At 43.0% G+C, this 15,113-nt stretch overlaps 2 protein-coding genes across 9 annotated transcripts; one reads left to right on the top strand and one right to left on the bottom strand.

The window, feature by feature from the left end:
- The first annotated feature begins 2 nt into the window (after positions 1–2).
- map7a (microtubule-associated protein 7a) lies at positions 3–14,627 on the top strand. Of its 8 annotated transcripts, XM_081721462.1 has the most exons (17): positions 446–1,005; positions 3,241–3,366; positions 6,380–7,317; positions 7,483–7,693; positions 8,967–9,077; positions 9,648–9,722; positions 9,865–10,028; positions 10,165–10,504; positions 10,741–11,252; positions 11,390–11,535; positions 11,644–11,858; positions 12,115–12,271; positions 12,436–12,592; positions 12,858–12,962; positions 13,164–13,214; positions 13,316–13,544; positions 13,767–14,627. In XM_081721462.1, exons 4-17 carry the CDS (start codon positions 7,567–7,569, stop codon positions 13,775–13,777), a joined length of 2,400 nt encoding a protein of 799 aa, XP_081577588.1. In that variant the 5' UTR covers positions 446–1,005; positions 3,241–3,366; positions 6,380–7,317; positions 7,483–7,566; the 3' UTR covers positions 13,778–14,627. The 8 variants fall into 8 exon arrangements, 6 of the variants coding, with proteins under 6 accessions (XP_035388447.2, XP_081577584.1, XP_081577585.1 ...); XM_035532554.2 differs by lacking the exons at positions 446–1,005; positions 3,241–3,366; positions 6,380–7,317 and adding an exon at positions 6–153 and having other exon boundaries at positions 10,165–10,276; positions 10,391–10,504; XM_081721461.1 differs by lacking the exons at positions 446–1,005; positions 3,241–3,366 and adding an exon at positions 68–153.
- Positions 2,226–6,348, bottom strand: LOC118242325 (uncharacterized). The gene is made up of 7 exons (XM_081721877.1): positions 5,993–6,348; positions 4,942–5,074; positions 3,750–3,813; positions 3,431–3,500; positions 3,254–3,334; positions 2,919–2,969; positions 2,226–2,704 (listed from the first exon to the last, which is right to left on the bottom strand). Exons 2-7 carry the CDS (start codon positions 5,064–5,066, stop codon positions 2,226–2,228), a joined length of 870 nt encoding a protein of 289 aa, XP_081578003.1. The 5' UTR covers positions 5,067–5,074; positions 5,993–6,348.
- Positions 14,628–15,113: the final 486 nt, after the last annotated feature.

Here is a 15,113-nt window from a genome sequence, read left to right on the forward strand (position 1 = left end):
CCGTGTTTTTGGCCTGTCTCCTTTCAGCGGGCTCAGGGCTCTTGTAGTAAACAACCCAACCATGTGGTAAGGATGTTAACGCTCATTGGCTCTACGGTGTTTTCCAAGACACACGCCCTACGATTCCAACTTGTTTACGCTGGACTTGTACAGGTACAGCCAAGAAACACAATGAACACGTTTAAGATGTGCATTTTTCAGAATATCTTAGTATTTGTTAATGTGCATTTGCACCAACGTGGTGATTGTATACCAATGTATACATGTTGTATAAACACACGCATGTGCATATATATATATATATATATATATATATATATATATATATATACACCTGCACACACACATACACACACACAGAGGAAGTTGGAATTGACAAAAGACCTCTGTTTCAGATATACAGCTCTCCCATGATAACTCCAAAGATTCCAGACTAAAACCACATGTATTGCAATCCAGATCCTTGGTTATAATCACGTTTGCTTTTTAATATCCTATGTGACTTAAAGCATGCATGCAAAACTTAAGATTTGTTTTCATAAGCTCGAGCGTGCTCGTTTCACACGTACAATGAGCACGACTACAGCCGACGCGTTTTGGAAAGGAGGGAACGGGAGATTACATAATACGATGTTTTATAGCCCGGTGGGTCTGTCATGACGCATGCGCAGCGCCAGCGACACAGCGCGTACGTGCGGCGACGCATGAGGCCCCGGGTCGCCTCCGAGCTCTTGCAGCACGTCTCACGTTTCACGGAGCTCCTAAGCGCCTAGGGGTGACGGCATGTGAACGAAACTCCAAAATCGGATCTCAGACTGCAAATAGCCCACGGCTTAATAGCCGATGACTTATTAAGAATACACCGGTAACACGTCGCCGCGTTATTAACATCGTTGTAGACCTCCGATGAATTCTAACCTCATCAATAAGCCCTGGCGAGGAAAAAAAAAAAAATCCATGTTTCCGCTGCAGTGGAATCTTTGTCTGGGTCGGAATCTGCCGCCAGTGAGAAGAAAGCTCCAGTTCATTTTTATCGTGCTTTAATTGTGTAGTTACGCATGTCTACAGGCTAACGGCAACATGCATGAGAACTGTGAATAGGTTGCCAATTAAAATCGTTGTTAATTTGGCCTTATTGCTGAAGTGGAAGTTGTTTTATATCAAGAATGTAAATACATGATAGAACACATTTTTAAACTTTATTTTTTACTTTCATGACATTGTACGTGTGTGGTAACATTTTTTTCAATCACGCGGTGGTATTGGTTATGTAACCGTGAAACCCTTTTTACAAGCATCTACTTATTAATTGATCACAAAACGCGTCTTGTATAGGAGCAGAGATTTCGAAGCATGGGCTAGTTTATCCTTTTCTTGATAAAAACTCCGTACCTTACATTTCCGTGATTGTATATAAATTGTTGGCACGCAGAACAGTATTTACAAGCAAGATGATGCCAGTTCATGTACATTTCCTTGATGCAATAGTTTTACAAATCATGGAGCCACCTTTTAAACTTGTGAAAGGGGTTTTAAATTCGTATACCCAGTAATAATGTAGCGCTAATAAAGTTATTGGTTACTTTTCACCATATTTAAAGTGCTTGACAGCATTATTGTTAAGCGATGTAATTATTAGACTACAAGCTTCAAAGCTTCAGTTCAGGTGATTGGTGCCTGTGTGACATCCACTTAAAACTAGTTTCAGTGCACTAAGCTACGTTTCCTTCTATGGAAACTTAGTAAGCACTATTCTCTGAATAACTTCTACAACAGAGATTTTCAGAAGTTGCTGAGTTATACATCGGAGTATGTACTATGAGAAACAGTATTGAGTATGCATATGAGAAAGGTGCTATATAAAAACTTATTAAACTAAATATATTTACAAAGTCGTGTAGTTTATTCTGGTACTGCTGTATGTCTTCAGTGCCATGTTGAGAAATACGCTACCCTAACCAATAAGACGAGAGGACTATTATGAACAGTGCATTTCTGTGTAGCTTAATTTCTTAGAAAAATCAGGTGTTTAAAATTTTATGAGCGACATGTTAGTTTTGCAGAGTTTATGTCCAGCTTCCCCGTACCTGGCTATAAAATGCACTTACTCCTGAAGACCTGAATCAGACATCGTAGTTAGGGTTGGTACTAAACTTGGTACTAAACTTTGTGTAGCATTGGTTCTCAGGAGCAACAATGGATACCCCACAAAATATGTGACTTATTTAGCTTCTCTCTGGAAAAGGCAGGTCTGGAACTTCTGTTTCCGTGTCGACTGGCAGCTCAGGCGCTGGTCTGGAACACTTGCTATTTTTGCTTAATACAGCATAAGTAATGCTGAAATCTGTACAGTCGCGGCCTTCATCCAGGTCCTTTGCTAACGTTGGCGTGGCCGATGGATTTGGCCCGTTTCCTTGTGGGCTATGCATCAGTGTGGAGTTATGTGTGGCATAGGCATTCAGCAGTGAGCCAGTTGGCTCATCACTTTTCTTCAGTCTTATACTTTCATAGGTGTGCACAGTCTGATTGTCCAAACAAACTTGGGAGTAAGGCAATTCAGAATGACAAGCGCTTGTAGAAAGAATATTTTCAGTGTGTGTAGATACAGTCTGGTTGACAGATCGCTGCTTTAAGTCATTAACTGGGGGTCTGGGGGCAGGTGGGATGGAGCTGAGTCTTTGGTTGAGGATGTAATTGCTATCACCTGTTTAGGGAACAACAACATTGGAAAATTGTGTGAATTCGTTGCCATCTGGCAATCCCACTGCTGGTACTTCTGAGTTCACCTTGTAATTTAAAACATGTAGGACATTACATCAAAGACACAAGGTTTCTGAAATCTGATAATCTTATGTGCAGAGAAGTAGTAAGGTAAGGACAGATATATGAGTTTGACAAGTGTGCATACTCTCAAATACCCTTAGTAGTTGGAGGGCCAGGACCATTTATTGTCTCTTTTGTGTTATCACCTGCAGGACACAATTGCATCATAATGTTATGTTGCATGTCATGTATCATACCTATCATACTACCACACAGAATCAAGCGATAAATTGTTATTAAACAGATCCATGAGGCATACCTAGAAGCACCTTTCAGTAAAACTCACTTAAAAGGTCATTAAAGGCTTATTCTGACAGTTCTGCTCAGGGTGCAAGCACGAGATTACAGTTCTTCAACTTATGAATTATACTTCCAATCAGGATCACTTCACTTTTACTGTGCTTTTTGATGAAAAAGGAAAGAAGCCTGCCTGGCCTGTGATTTCTCCAGAGTTTGACATCTCGCCCTTGAATGAATTCTGTGGCCCCATCCTCAGACAATGGACTGAGATCTTACAAGATAATGCAAGAAAAGAGTTTGTTGGTGAGCTGGTCCTTTAAATACTGATGGGTAATTCCCCATTATGGGTGGAGGTCACATCATTTACCCTTTTCATCTTTCTTGATGTCAGCAGCAACAGGATTACTCATGGCCAGTCGAGCATTTTGCAGTGAGGCCTGACCAGAGCAGATTTCTGTTTTAAAAGCCATTTCTTTTGGAGGATTTGCCTATTGTTCTCAATTTGTATGGTCACTCTAAAACATCTGAAACATTGTATTTATTTAAAAGTCTGTAAATGTCTATCTAGCTAGCTAGCTAGCTAGCTAGATAGACAGCTATCCATCTACACAAATGTTAAATTAGATCATAATGGACAGGTAAGGCAACAACAACAACAAAAAATATAATTGTATAACTTTGCTTACAACTTTAACAAGTGTTGAAGAATTTCTTTCCTCTGGAGTGTTGTGCTCTAAATCATATGACTCTCTGCAAAACACCAAATGAAACTGATGTGAATTAGTGCTTAAATGAGACATAAAGCTGGCATTTGTCTCCCAGTACATAATGTATCACTTGATTTAATTATCTGTATATTGTCATTAGTTATTCTATACGAGTATGCTACAGTTAATGTAAAGGTTACTAAAGTCCAAACGCTACAGCCAAGGACTGCCCTCTGCTGGTTCAGATTATAAATACAATTTCCAACAAATAAAGTAATCTTAAAGTAGAGCAAAGGTTACAATCATGGAAACTCTTGACTGCTCTCTGCTGGCTACCACTATAACTGCAGTTTTTCAACCCATCATACATATATACTTGAAATAGATTCTTTTACACTAAAATACTTTTATCGGTTTACAAATAAATCAAATATCCACATAGTATAAATAAAAATACATTTATATATCTGGGCTGCAGATAGAATTTCTATCCTCTCATTGTTCTAATCTGTTATTTTTAGATTAATTTACACACATTACCACTATGCCAGGTTTTTTTTTTTTTCCCTTTTTGCTATTCAAAACAGATCTAGTACAGGTGCATCCTATTTTAGCACAAGAAGAGCTTGCAATTGTAAAACCTCTTGTTTTATGGAGAGAAGCTGACAGTAAACAAACTGAAATAGAGGATTACAGTGTGGGTTAAATGAATGAAAATATAATCTAAAGCAGTTGCAGGCTTATTAATCATTTATAGGTTAATTTGCTTCATTAAGAGCAACTATCACTAACCAACTATGCCAAGAAATCCTGAAAACAAGCACATTTCTAGTATTTATAATCCAGATTTCTTTTTCTGCACGGCATCCGGACAGTGCCTGATCTGTGTGACCCTGACTCTAGGCCTGGGGTCCTGCTGCTATGAATGTGCCACTCCAAATTCCTGACAAATTCCTGGAGTGGACAAACGTGACTGTGCTGTCCTGTGGTGCTCTGAAGTGAGCAGGAATGAAAAGCCCCCACTGAACGACAGGATTCCAACACAGCCCCGAGGGCTGGACGCGGGACATGGGGCTTCGTTATATAGCACCACTCGTGAGCTCGTTGTGCTTTACAAACCCATGGTCCGAGACACACAGAGATGTTATGACACGGTCCAGCGAGCACCCACCTCTGACAGCTTGTGCAGAGAAACAGGAGTGTGATGATGAGGATGAAGAGGATGACCAGAGAGAGGGTGGGAACCCCGGATTGCCCCACTGCTCCCCAGAATTCTGCAGCCATTACTGGTGCCATAACTGTTTCTATAGTTCAAAGCAAAACAGCATGAGTTATGAGTTTCTTTAGAATACATGAGTTTGGATCGAGTCTCTTGTATACACACAAAAATCTATATCTGCGCTTAAATCAGGAGTCATGGCAACTGTCAAGCAAGTATATATTGCGCTGTGACAGACACCCCCTGAAGCTACATACGGCTCTAAGAATACATCCATTAAAATGTTCTTGGGATCTAGTCTTGACAAACCCAAAGGAATAGTTTCGCTAGGCCTGGGCTCTAAAGAAAGGTTGCGGAATATTAATCAGGGTGCCGTGTGTTGACTGATGGCGAGACACTGAAATACCCTGGAGCATGAAATAATAATCAGTTATAGGCATAAAAAATCACTCAGGCGGGGAGGAGGCTTGCCCTGGGTAAACTTTACTGAATGATAAACACCACAGTTGAGCAAAGGTCCTGAACTCGAACAAGCCTGGCACTCCTAACACGTCTATTATATAAACTAGCCCAGCATGTTCATACTTTATGTGGCACTGTGCCTTTTGTTGTATGGAGCCTTTTCACAGACTTTGCTCACTAGTTTAAATGAATATGAGGAATATTCAAAAACAAAATTTGAATAATTTGAAAAATGTACCATTTGAGAAGAATGAACAATTTCAAATGACTGGGCTTTAGAATTAAATGCACTTGAGACAACCTTTTTCTTGCATCGTGAATATCGAACCCATTTCTTATCAGTCAGTAAGTACACATTGTGGACCCAACAATGTTGTTTTTAAGGAGCAGAAACTGACATCTCAGAGCATAGAAAATTAAAGTATGAAACTTTATTTGTTGGCCTTATATCTAACCTGTTAAAAACAAATGTGTGTACAGATGGCCTTACACACTTAAGTCTTTATTTAACAAAAAAGAAAGAAAAGAAAGACACACTCACACTGGTGTTGCTCTTGACCTCTTGACCTTTTTCTTATGAGCTCTCAAGTAGTCCTAGATTAACACACGCATGTCCTGCATTTTTCTGTGATCAGATAATAGACATTGTTCACAGCTTTCTCGCTTAGCTGAGCCCTGACATGTCGTGGCCGTCGGTCAGTGCCTCACACCTGTACAGCAGTGGTACACCTTAATGCAAGGGAGGAAAAAAGTTTGACCACACTCACTTCCTCATTCCCACTCTTTCTTTCTTTTGTTCTTTCTTTCTTTCTCTCTCTCTCTCTCTCGCTCTCTCTCTCTCTCTCTCTCTCTCTCTCTTTTCTTTCTCTCCCTCTCTGCCTCTCCCTTTGTCTTTCCCTCTCCTTATCTACTTTCTATGTGGTTACAGGAATCCTGATGTCATTTCATGGGGACATGTGCAGATATACACAAAAGCAGTGTCAATAAAAATACGGAATCTACACCACATCTGAGTAATTTGAGATAAAGGAGTTGTCAGGACTGGCCAGGAAGAGTACCTCAAACCTTTGTGCTGATTTACTACAGCTGCTTATGTATGTTGCCCCAGAAGAGATATTCCTATGACGTTTTGTGGAAGGACTTAAAAAGTAACAATGAATGTTTTCAACCACTAGATGGCAGATGATGACTGTGTTTGCCTCCTTCCTCACTGAAATACCTGGCATTCTAAAAGCTGTCGCATTCTTTCATAAATGAAATAATGCTATTTTGATACCCATGTTTAATACTGCAATCTGAACTATATGGCATCTGTTTCTCTGTAACTTTAAACCTGAATAAAATCTGAAAGAATATCACGGTGTTATTCATATGTTGTCCATATATAATTTCGTCATGCTGCGAGGACTTCCAGAAGTATTAAAAGGCATCCTAAGCCACTTGGACCATGAACATGCAAAATGCAGAACCTGCGAACCATCTGAGTTTTATTGATTCAACCAGGCGATATCGCTCCAACACTCACTCCCTTTGCATACCCTTTGCATTTTGCCGTTGCCCCAGCAACCGCCCGATACTCGAATGCTCCAGCGTGGCTCGTCTTTTCGTTGCGCTCCGAACGCAGCGCGCGCATGCCGCAGCCTGCCGCGAACGTGCCGCACGCGCGGACGTCCCCGGCGCTGCCGCTCCCACAGCTGCGTGGAGCGTCGCTCTTAAAGGGGAAAAGGAGCCACAACAAACCGCAGCGGCTTGACACGCTGCAGCTCCGGCAGAGAGAGACGGAAGGTCCGGCGGACGTGCACTGGTTTGAGGGAGGAGATCGCGTAGCGCCGTCTCCCTTACGACTCACGTCTGCCTTGTTTATCGGTGCGTTCACTTGTGGAACCCTCCCTTCTGAGTAGGAGTGGGATGCAGACTGGACTGTACCGAATCAGCTGCCTCCCCCCATCCTGAATGGGAACTGTGTTTTTATCTCTCTCTCTCTCTCTCTCTCTCTCTCTTTTTCACTGTTTATGACAAACCTCTTTGCAGTCAGACGAGCCCAGAGGAACAGCCAACTGGAGCAGACGAGTCGCAGAGCCTGCAGTGGGCACAGCGATCGGGCGCAGCGCCACTATGCCAGCCCCGTTCACAGACCTGGCCGGACAGCAGAGCAACTGGAGGCCGGCTGGCAGGACTGCGGCCCTCTCCATACGTCCAGAGGAGGGCAAGAAGATGGATGGCTTGTCCAGGAGGCAGAGAGGTTGGTGGCCAGGGCTGTGGGCCTGATGCGTAGACGAATCATAAGATGGCATTAACTCTTTAAATGCCGTAACAGCTTAGACCTTTAAATCTGTTGCGTAGGCTTGTGCATACAGACATACCAAAAAACACATAGCACATGTACATTTGGTATAGAATTCTGTTTTGTTTTTCTTTTTTCTTGATGTGTTCATTATGATAACTGATGTTAGCTTTCATGGCTTTGGTGAAACTACCAGTTCCCTAGTACCAGTTGGTGGTGTTTCTCAGTCACATTATGGCTGGTCTGTTATGTAATATTTGTGCCAAAGATAGGTGTATTCATACACATATCATACGGGGTTCTGTTGCTGCCAGCTTAAGATCAATACTCCTCCTGTCACCCTTGTTGTTGTTGTTTACTGTGCTGATGCTGGGCTCATGGTCTCAGTGAGAACTGAAGTCAGGTGCTCTTGATGTACCGTTCATCACAGCCTCTGTGTGACAAACGGTGTCTGTGTAGGTCTCTGCAGGCCTCAGGCTGTGTTGATTCATGAGAGAGACAAAAAGCCATCATGGGACACTCCTCACCTTAAGCTGCTCTTACATGAGCGTGAGAAAGCCTTTGTAATTTTTGCCCAAACTGCCTGGCCTTGACTTGATCTTCAAAAACATAATACCGCAAATCTAGGTCTGTTTGAAAGAGTCACAACATTCATGCACTAATTTATTAATTACTTGCCCCTAAGGCCATAGATGGTCTAATGGTCACTCTATATCAGTAAAGCCACACAATCCAGAAGAGCTGTGTCCAGACTGCTGTGGTACATGTGTCATGCATAGATGTCATGTTTTGAGAGGTGAATACATCAGAGACATGCTTTTAATCAATGGAGGCTTGTGTTACATTGGTTAATTATGCACATGAGACAGGCTTCAAGCTGCAAACAGAGATATAGAGAGCGACATTCTACTTGGAAGGCTTTGAACACTTCACTAGAACATCCAGTTACTGGCCTTAATCATCAAATACTCACAATAATGTAAAGAAGGCATGGATTTATGGGCATAAGAAGTGATGCAAATACCATATACGGCACTGTAACAGACAATAACTGTTTTGCTAAGGCACTCGCTACCACAATCTGGGTCTATTCAAAGTGGATATGACCTTGCAGCCCATAAAACACCCTAACCCTCAATCTGATAAACCAAGCTATATGTTTGGGTTTTTCCATTCTAACAGTCAAAGGAATGACCGTGAACACGAAGGCTGATCTGGTGCTGTGTTTCAGGGGCCCGCCCTGACGCAGAGTCCCAACCCGAGCGTATGCGACCAGCCTTGGGTCTCCCCGTGGTCACGTCAGTACGGATCGGTAGCCACGGGAGAAATGGGACCGCCGCAGGTGCGTAACAGTTCGGCTGACCGTCAGCACTGCCGGCCAGCAGTGGTACAGTGACATTATGAGCTGCTTTTCCCCCCAGTCAAATTAGCAGAAGTAACTGCAGAACATTTCCTCGCATTATCCTGCAGAGGGTCTGAGATACTGATGCTTTATCTGAGCAAAAGAGATGAGAGAGCATGTGACCGATTTAGCTCCAGAGTTTGAACATGCAACTGAAATTTTGTTCGCCATGAATTATGGCTAGTCTTGTACTAAAGAGTGAAGTTTTGATAGTGAGATAAATTCGGTAGTGACACACCATCAAAAATTCTTAAGTAGCTTAAGTTTAGACCTAATTTGCATCTGAAAAACCAGCTCAACAAGTATATTTACTTTAGTCAATCTGACTGTTACATGTAACTAAGTCTTGTTTGTATGTTGGGGTGAGGCCTGTTATAACACTGATTAATTGCTCAGCTTTTCAATGATTTGTAGCCCACTGCCCACACATAATGATAACACCTTATAAACTCCCTACAGCAATTACTTCCTGTCCTAATGAAAGTCACATTATGGCTCTCCGTTTCTCAGAGCCACACGCTCTAAAGGTGGACGAGAGACTGCGACTGGCTCGTAAGCGGAGAGAGGAGCACCTCAAGCAGCGCGGTATTCAACCCTACCGGAAAACCCCCCTCCCCCCTTAAAATCACCAAGAAACCATTACCATTACTGGTTGACAACCATTTGCGTTCATCAGGGAGATGTGGTGCACCCAGGTGAGATTGGCCTATGTCTGGCCTGTGTGCAGCGTCACGGGAGCGTGGCTGGTTAGCCCGAGAGGAGAGAGCCCGGAGGTGCTACGAGCAGCATCTGGAGGAGCGCCGCAAAAAGCTGGAGGAGCACAGGCAGAGAGAGGAGAGGAGGCGCATGGCTGTGGAGAACAAACGTCGGCAGAGGCTGAAAGAGGAGCGGGTAAGTCTGGGACCAGTACTGTTCTGAGTAGCTGGAACCTTCATCGGGGTCCAATTTTATCAGGGTCCATTTTTATCACTTACTGGTCTATCTGTGAAATGTGGAGTGCCAAGTGCGCTTGTACTGCTTGGCTAAGGAACGGTACGAGTCTGTGGTACGGAGGACCACGGAAAGGAGCCAGAAAGCCAAACAGAGGGTAGTCAACTGCTCTCAGAGGGGAGGGAGTGGTGCCAGGAGCAACACAAACGGTAAATATCTAATGCATTTTTCAGCAAATGAAAACTCTCTCCTGGGCTCCTTGCATTTCCCCTCCTTCGTACTCGGCTCTATGCTATCAGTGTCTGTGCTTTGCTCTTCTCTAGCTAAACGCCGCTTGCTAAGTCAGTGGGAGGTAGACCTGGTTAGCCGCCTCCAGACTCCCACAATCTCTTACTTAGCCAGGAGCAGGAGTGCTGTATGCCTGTCAAAAGGAGAAGGTAACAATTTAATACTTTAGAAGAGTAAGCGTATTAAAAAGAGAAAATCTACTCATCCAGAGGTTTGATGAAGTGAAGTGACTGTTTTAACGGCAGTCTGCTTGCTTTTCTCTCTTCTTGTTTTCACCCCGTATCATTTTTGCTTTCTTTCATTGGGATGCCTTCATCCCAATTTATTCATTCCCCAATTTTTTTATACACCATTTAAACCAAAAACCGACTTCCCCATGGTTCAGCGGTTCATGTGTGTCGACGTTCAGCTTCATGCCACTCTGTGAGCTCTAAACCCTTTCAAAAACTCCGGCAGAGCTGTGGTGAACCTCCCCACAGGGGTGTCATCCGTCCAGGGGTGAACAGTCCCAGCATCGTGGGCCCTGGGGTGAAGGGTCCCAGCATCGTGGGCCCTGGGGTGAACGGTCCCAGCATCGTGGGCCCTGGGGTGAAGGGTCCCAGCATCGTGGGCCCTGGGGTGAACAGTCCCAGCATCGTGGGCCCTGGGGTGAAGGGTCCCAGCATCGTGGGCCCTGGGGTGAACGGTCCCAGCATCGTGGGCCCTGGGGTGAAGGGTCCCAGCATCGTGGGCCCTGGGGTGAAGGGTCCCAGCATCGTGGGCCCTGGGGTGAACAGCCCCTGTATCACGTGCCCTGGGGTGAACAACCCCAGCAATGCAAGCTCTGGGATGAACAGTGCTAGTTTTGTGGGCCCTGGAGTAAATAGTTCCAGCCAAAGGGCCTCCCACAAGGACCAGGTAAGCTTTCTCCTTCCCCATAAGAATGGGGATGAAATATAGAACTCCTTAAACTGCTCATGATATGGTAATATCTTAGATATCCTTTGTTGTTTAATTGTCTTAATTGCAATTTTACTGCTCTTGTCTATAATGAGTTTTGGGCATCAAACAGCAACCTTGAAATAATAGAATGGGGAAAAAAAAATCCACAGTCTCATACAGCAGCTGCTGGAGTTACCTTCCCCTCAGGCACAGTCGTAAAGGACAGAACAACACCTTCAACAGCATACCTAACAGACAAGTAAGAAATGCCACTAATATTGATACCTCGTTAAAATGACTACACTTACTTCCATGACAGTTGAATATTATACGTATCAAATGAATTCTGCTTGTATTGCTATTTAAGGGCTTTGATTAGAGCACCTCTGAGACAAGCCCCGCCCAAACCCGAGGCCTTGCCCCCCCTCCTCGAGGAGGAGGATCCCGAGCCTGACTGCTTGCTCCGACCCCCTCAGCATCAGCCTCACCTCTCAGCTGCTCTGTGCTTGGGCGAGCTGGTCCTGCTGAAACCAGGCCCTGCTGGGCCCCCATTCTCTCCAGCATGCCCTCAGACAGCCCGCGGTGAGGGAAAGAACAAAAACTCTCCTTTCACTTTTTGCCATTTTGTGCACGCAGCAAAAAATCCAAAGGTCTAAACACATACAGCTGTCATAAATACCATTTGGATCGAATGATTTACAACCCTCAATATAACCGGCAGGCTACGGTATCTCGATTGCGTGTCAGTAACCCTACTGGGTGTGGGTTGGATAGAGTAACTTACGTTTTGTATATATCAACCAATCTAAAGTTGTTCTTTGCTCTGCTTTGGTTTCAGCGCTGAGTCTGATTGGTGCTGGAACCCAGGGCGGGTCCTCAGCAGGCACCACAGACCCTGAACGGGCCTCCCGTCTGCTGGCAGAGAAAAGGAGGCGGGCCCGGCTGCAGAGGGAGACAGAGCAAGGGGAGTGTAGGCAGATAGAGGAGTCAGAGAGGTGAGGAAAAGAATCGTTTACTCTGACTCGTATAAGGATTATATGTAAATGATAAAGTTAAAGGAGACTAGGCTGAGGGGGAAGTACAGGGGCTGCCTGATTGCCGTACATTCCTACGTCCTGTGTGTGTGTGTGTGTGTGCGTGTGTGTGTTTGAGACTTCAGGCTAGCCCGTCAGATAGCTGTGGAAAGAGTAAGTACAGAGGCAAGGGCCTCCCAACAGCAGGAGGAGAGGAAGAGGAAGAAGGAAGAAGAACAAAGGAAAGCTGAGGAGGAGGATGCTCGCAGGCAGAGCGAGGAGGAAGGAACATTACGGCTACAGGTAAAGGATGAAGAATGTCCTCCCACCCCAAAGCTCACTTAGCTTCCCCTAATCGTCCTCAGGACCCTCAAGCATCTGAGTAATATTTCAAGCCTTTTGCATCATAATCAAAAACTACATCATAATGTTTTTGTTTTACTGATTTTGAATTATTGATTTCTATTGATCTGAATTGAACAATGCTTACCACACATATTTTCTTCTGTGTCGCTGTATGTTTATCTAAGAATATTGAACCCTTTATGTCCCGTCGTTTGCTCGTAAGAGGGATGAGGAGGAGGCTCGTCAGAGGGTGATAGCAGAGCAGCCGCGGCTAGAGAGAGAGAGAAGGTTCCAGAGAGAGGAGGCTGAGCGCCAGGAGAGGAAAAAGGTATGGCAGCCATGGCCGCACATCGGTGAATCTAGGTCAGCCATGCTGTGCACTGAGAATGATAGCTGCTCACACTGGCCCCCTGAAAACAGGCCAGTGTTGTATCCAGGCAAAAAAAAAAGAAAAGATGATTGGGCGTGCCTAATATGAATAGCCAATAGTAACCATTTTTGTGACAATATACTGTATTTATCCCCACAGCGACTAGAAGAAATTATGAAACGAACAAGGAAAACAGATGCTGCTGAAAATGTAATACTATGTTTCTCACTAGCAAGATTCTGATTTCTCTTTCCCAAGCCACTGTGCAAACATGAAACAACATTTCTATATTTACTTATTTACATACTTAGAAACCTGCTTCATCCAGTACCACAATGAAAGACATTCTGCCAAATGAGAACGTGAAGCCCATTCCCAGTCTTCCTTTAGAAGATGTTATTAGGCTACCTAGCCCTGCGAAGGCATCCAAGATCGGCTTGGGGAGTGAGGAGGATCTACTTCCTGCAGTGGCTTTCAAGGAGCGCAGATCTCTCCGCACTCTTGCAGGTCTGGAGGAGATCCAGGCTCATCAGCAGGCGGGTGAGAGAACCCTTAACTGCAGTAATCCAAAAGTGAACTGCGGAGACGTCTAACAGAAAGCATTGTCTTGCTATGGCTTAATCTGTTGCTAACCAAAAAATTAATTTGATGTTTCATATCTGGCTTTAAACCATAATACAAATCAAAAATTGCAAAAGCAACTTCTGTAACAAAATGTACATACTAAATAATATTTTCTTTATTATTTTCTCATTATTTCAGAAGTCATCTAGAGATAAAAGTTAACACCATATCCTGGGAAACGGCAAGCCTGTGCTTTCTTTATGTCAGAAAGAATCGCTTGCTTCATCTGCACTTTAAGGAGCCCCTTATTAGACATTTCACACCTGTGGAGTAACACGTCCTTGATCCCTGCTGCTCTGCTGGACAACAGATTATTACTGGTGTGTCTTGAGAACACACCGCATGCTCAGATCATAACTGTCGGTATGTGCTACTCTTTGAAGTTACAGCTTAACTGTGTTTTATAGTACAATAACTGTCCATCTATACTTGAATAATTCATAGGTTTAGATTTCCTAAATGATGCATGAGGTGTTGGTATGAGAAATGCTAACTGTTTCATCTATGAGCAGGATAGAGACCAATAAACATACTTGTTACATACATAAACAAATAAACAAACATAAGACTTTTTTTTATTAAAAAAACTATTAATTTATAACTTCTTTGCAATGCTGCTACTTTGTTGTTTTATATCAGTTGTCATTTCAGAGCACTGCTTTCTCAGGCTTGTGCTGGGATACCAGAGTTGAGATCAGCTGTTTTGTCTGACTTTCTTCAGTTTTGTATTGCTGCTATTTAACTATTCCAAATATATAAACATATATTTAAGCATACCATTATTTGCCATATATGTAAACATATATATTTAAACATACTGTTATTTGCCAAACCATAGCTTATTCGAAGACTGTACTCCCCACCCTTTGTCTAAAGGTATTGGTATGGTCTTTAATGAGCGTGTGCAATTATTTAAAGTTATGCATAAATATGAAGTGTAGATGCAAACAATCTAATTAAATATTTTATGAGTGTAAATAAACATGCTTTGAAACCAAACTTTGGGAGTGTTAGAAAATGACTGATGCTGTGAATTTTTTGTTTGTTTGTTTTTTTTGCCTAACCGATATGAATATATAAATAACTAGATATTTATATATTTATTTTTATTTGAAGTAGTTATAACATTTTAAATAGTTTAAATTTCATTTCTTGTGTCTGCAGAAATCAGATCAACTTTACATGCTTTACGATATATGTTGAACCGCCTTTGAAAGCTGTGACGTCACATACAAAAACTCAACAATGTAACAAATAATTTGAACATACTGTGGATTTCAGGGTTATTAGAGTGACTTTTGCCATTCTTAATGTATCATTGACATTGATCACACAAAAAAGTTTTTTTTCTTGTTTAAAATGTACGTAAGAACTACACTATTTTAAAACTCAGTTGTTCCAATATTGGCCACAAGGTGGTATTGCAGCATGTCTGCTTTTCCTATGTATCTTCGTACAACACTTTGCAAATGGGAATTGCAGGTT

Source organism: Electrophorus electricus, chromosome 10, assembly GCF_041902795.1.
Source record: "Electrophorus electricus isolate QZ-2024a chromosome 10, ASM4190279v1, whole genome shotgun sequence".
Classification (NCBI taxonomy): Eukaryota; Metazoa; Chordata; class Actinopteri; order Gymnotiformes; family Gymnotidae; genus Electrophorus; species Electrophorus electricus.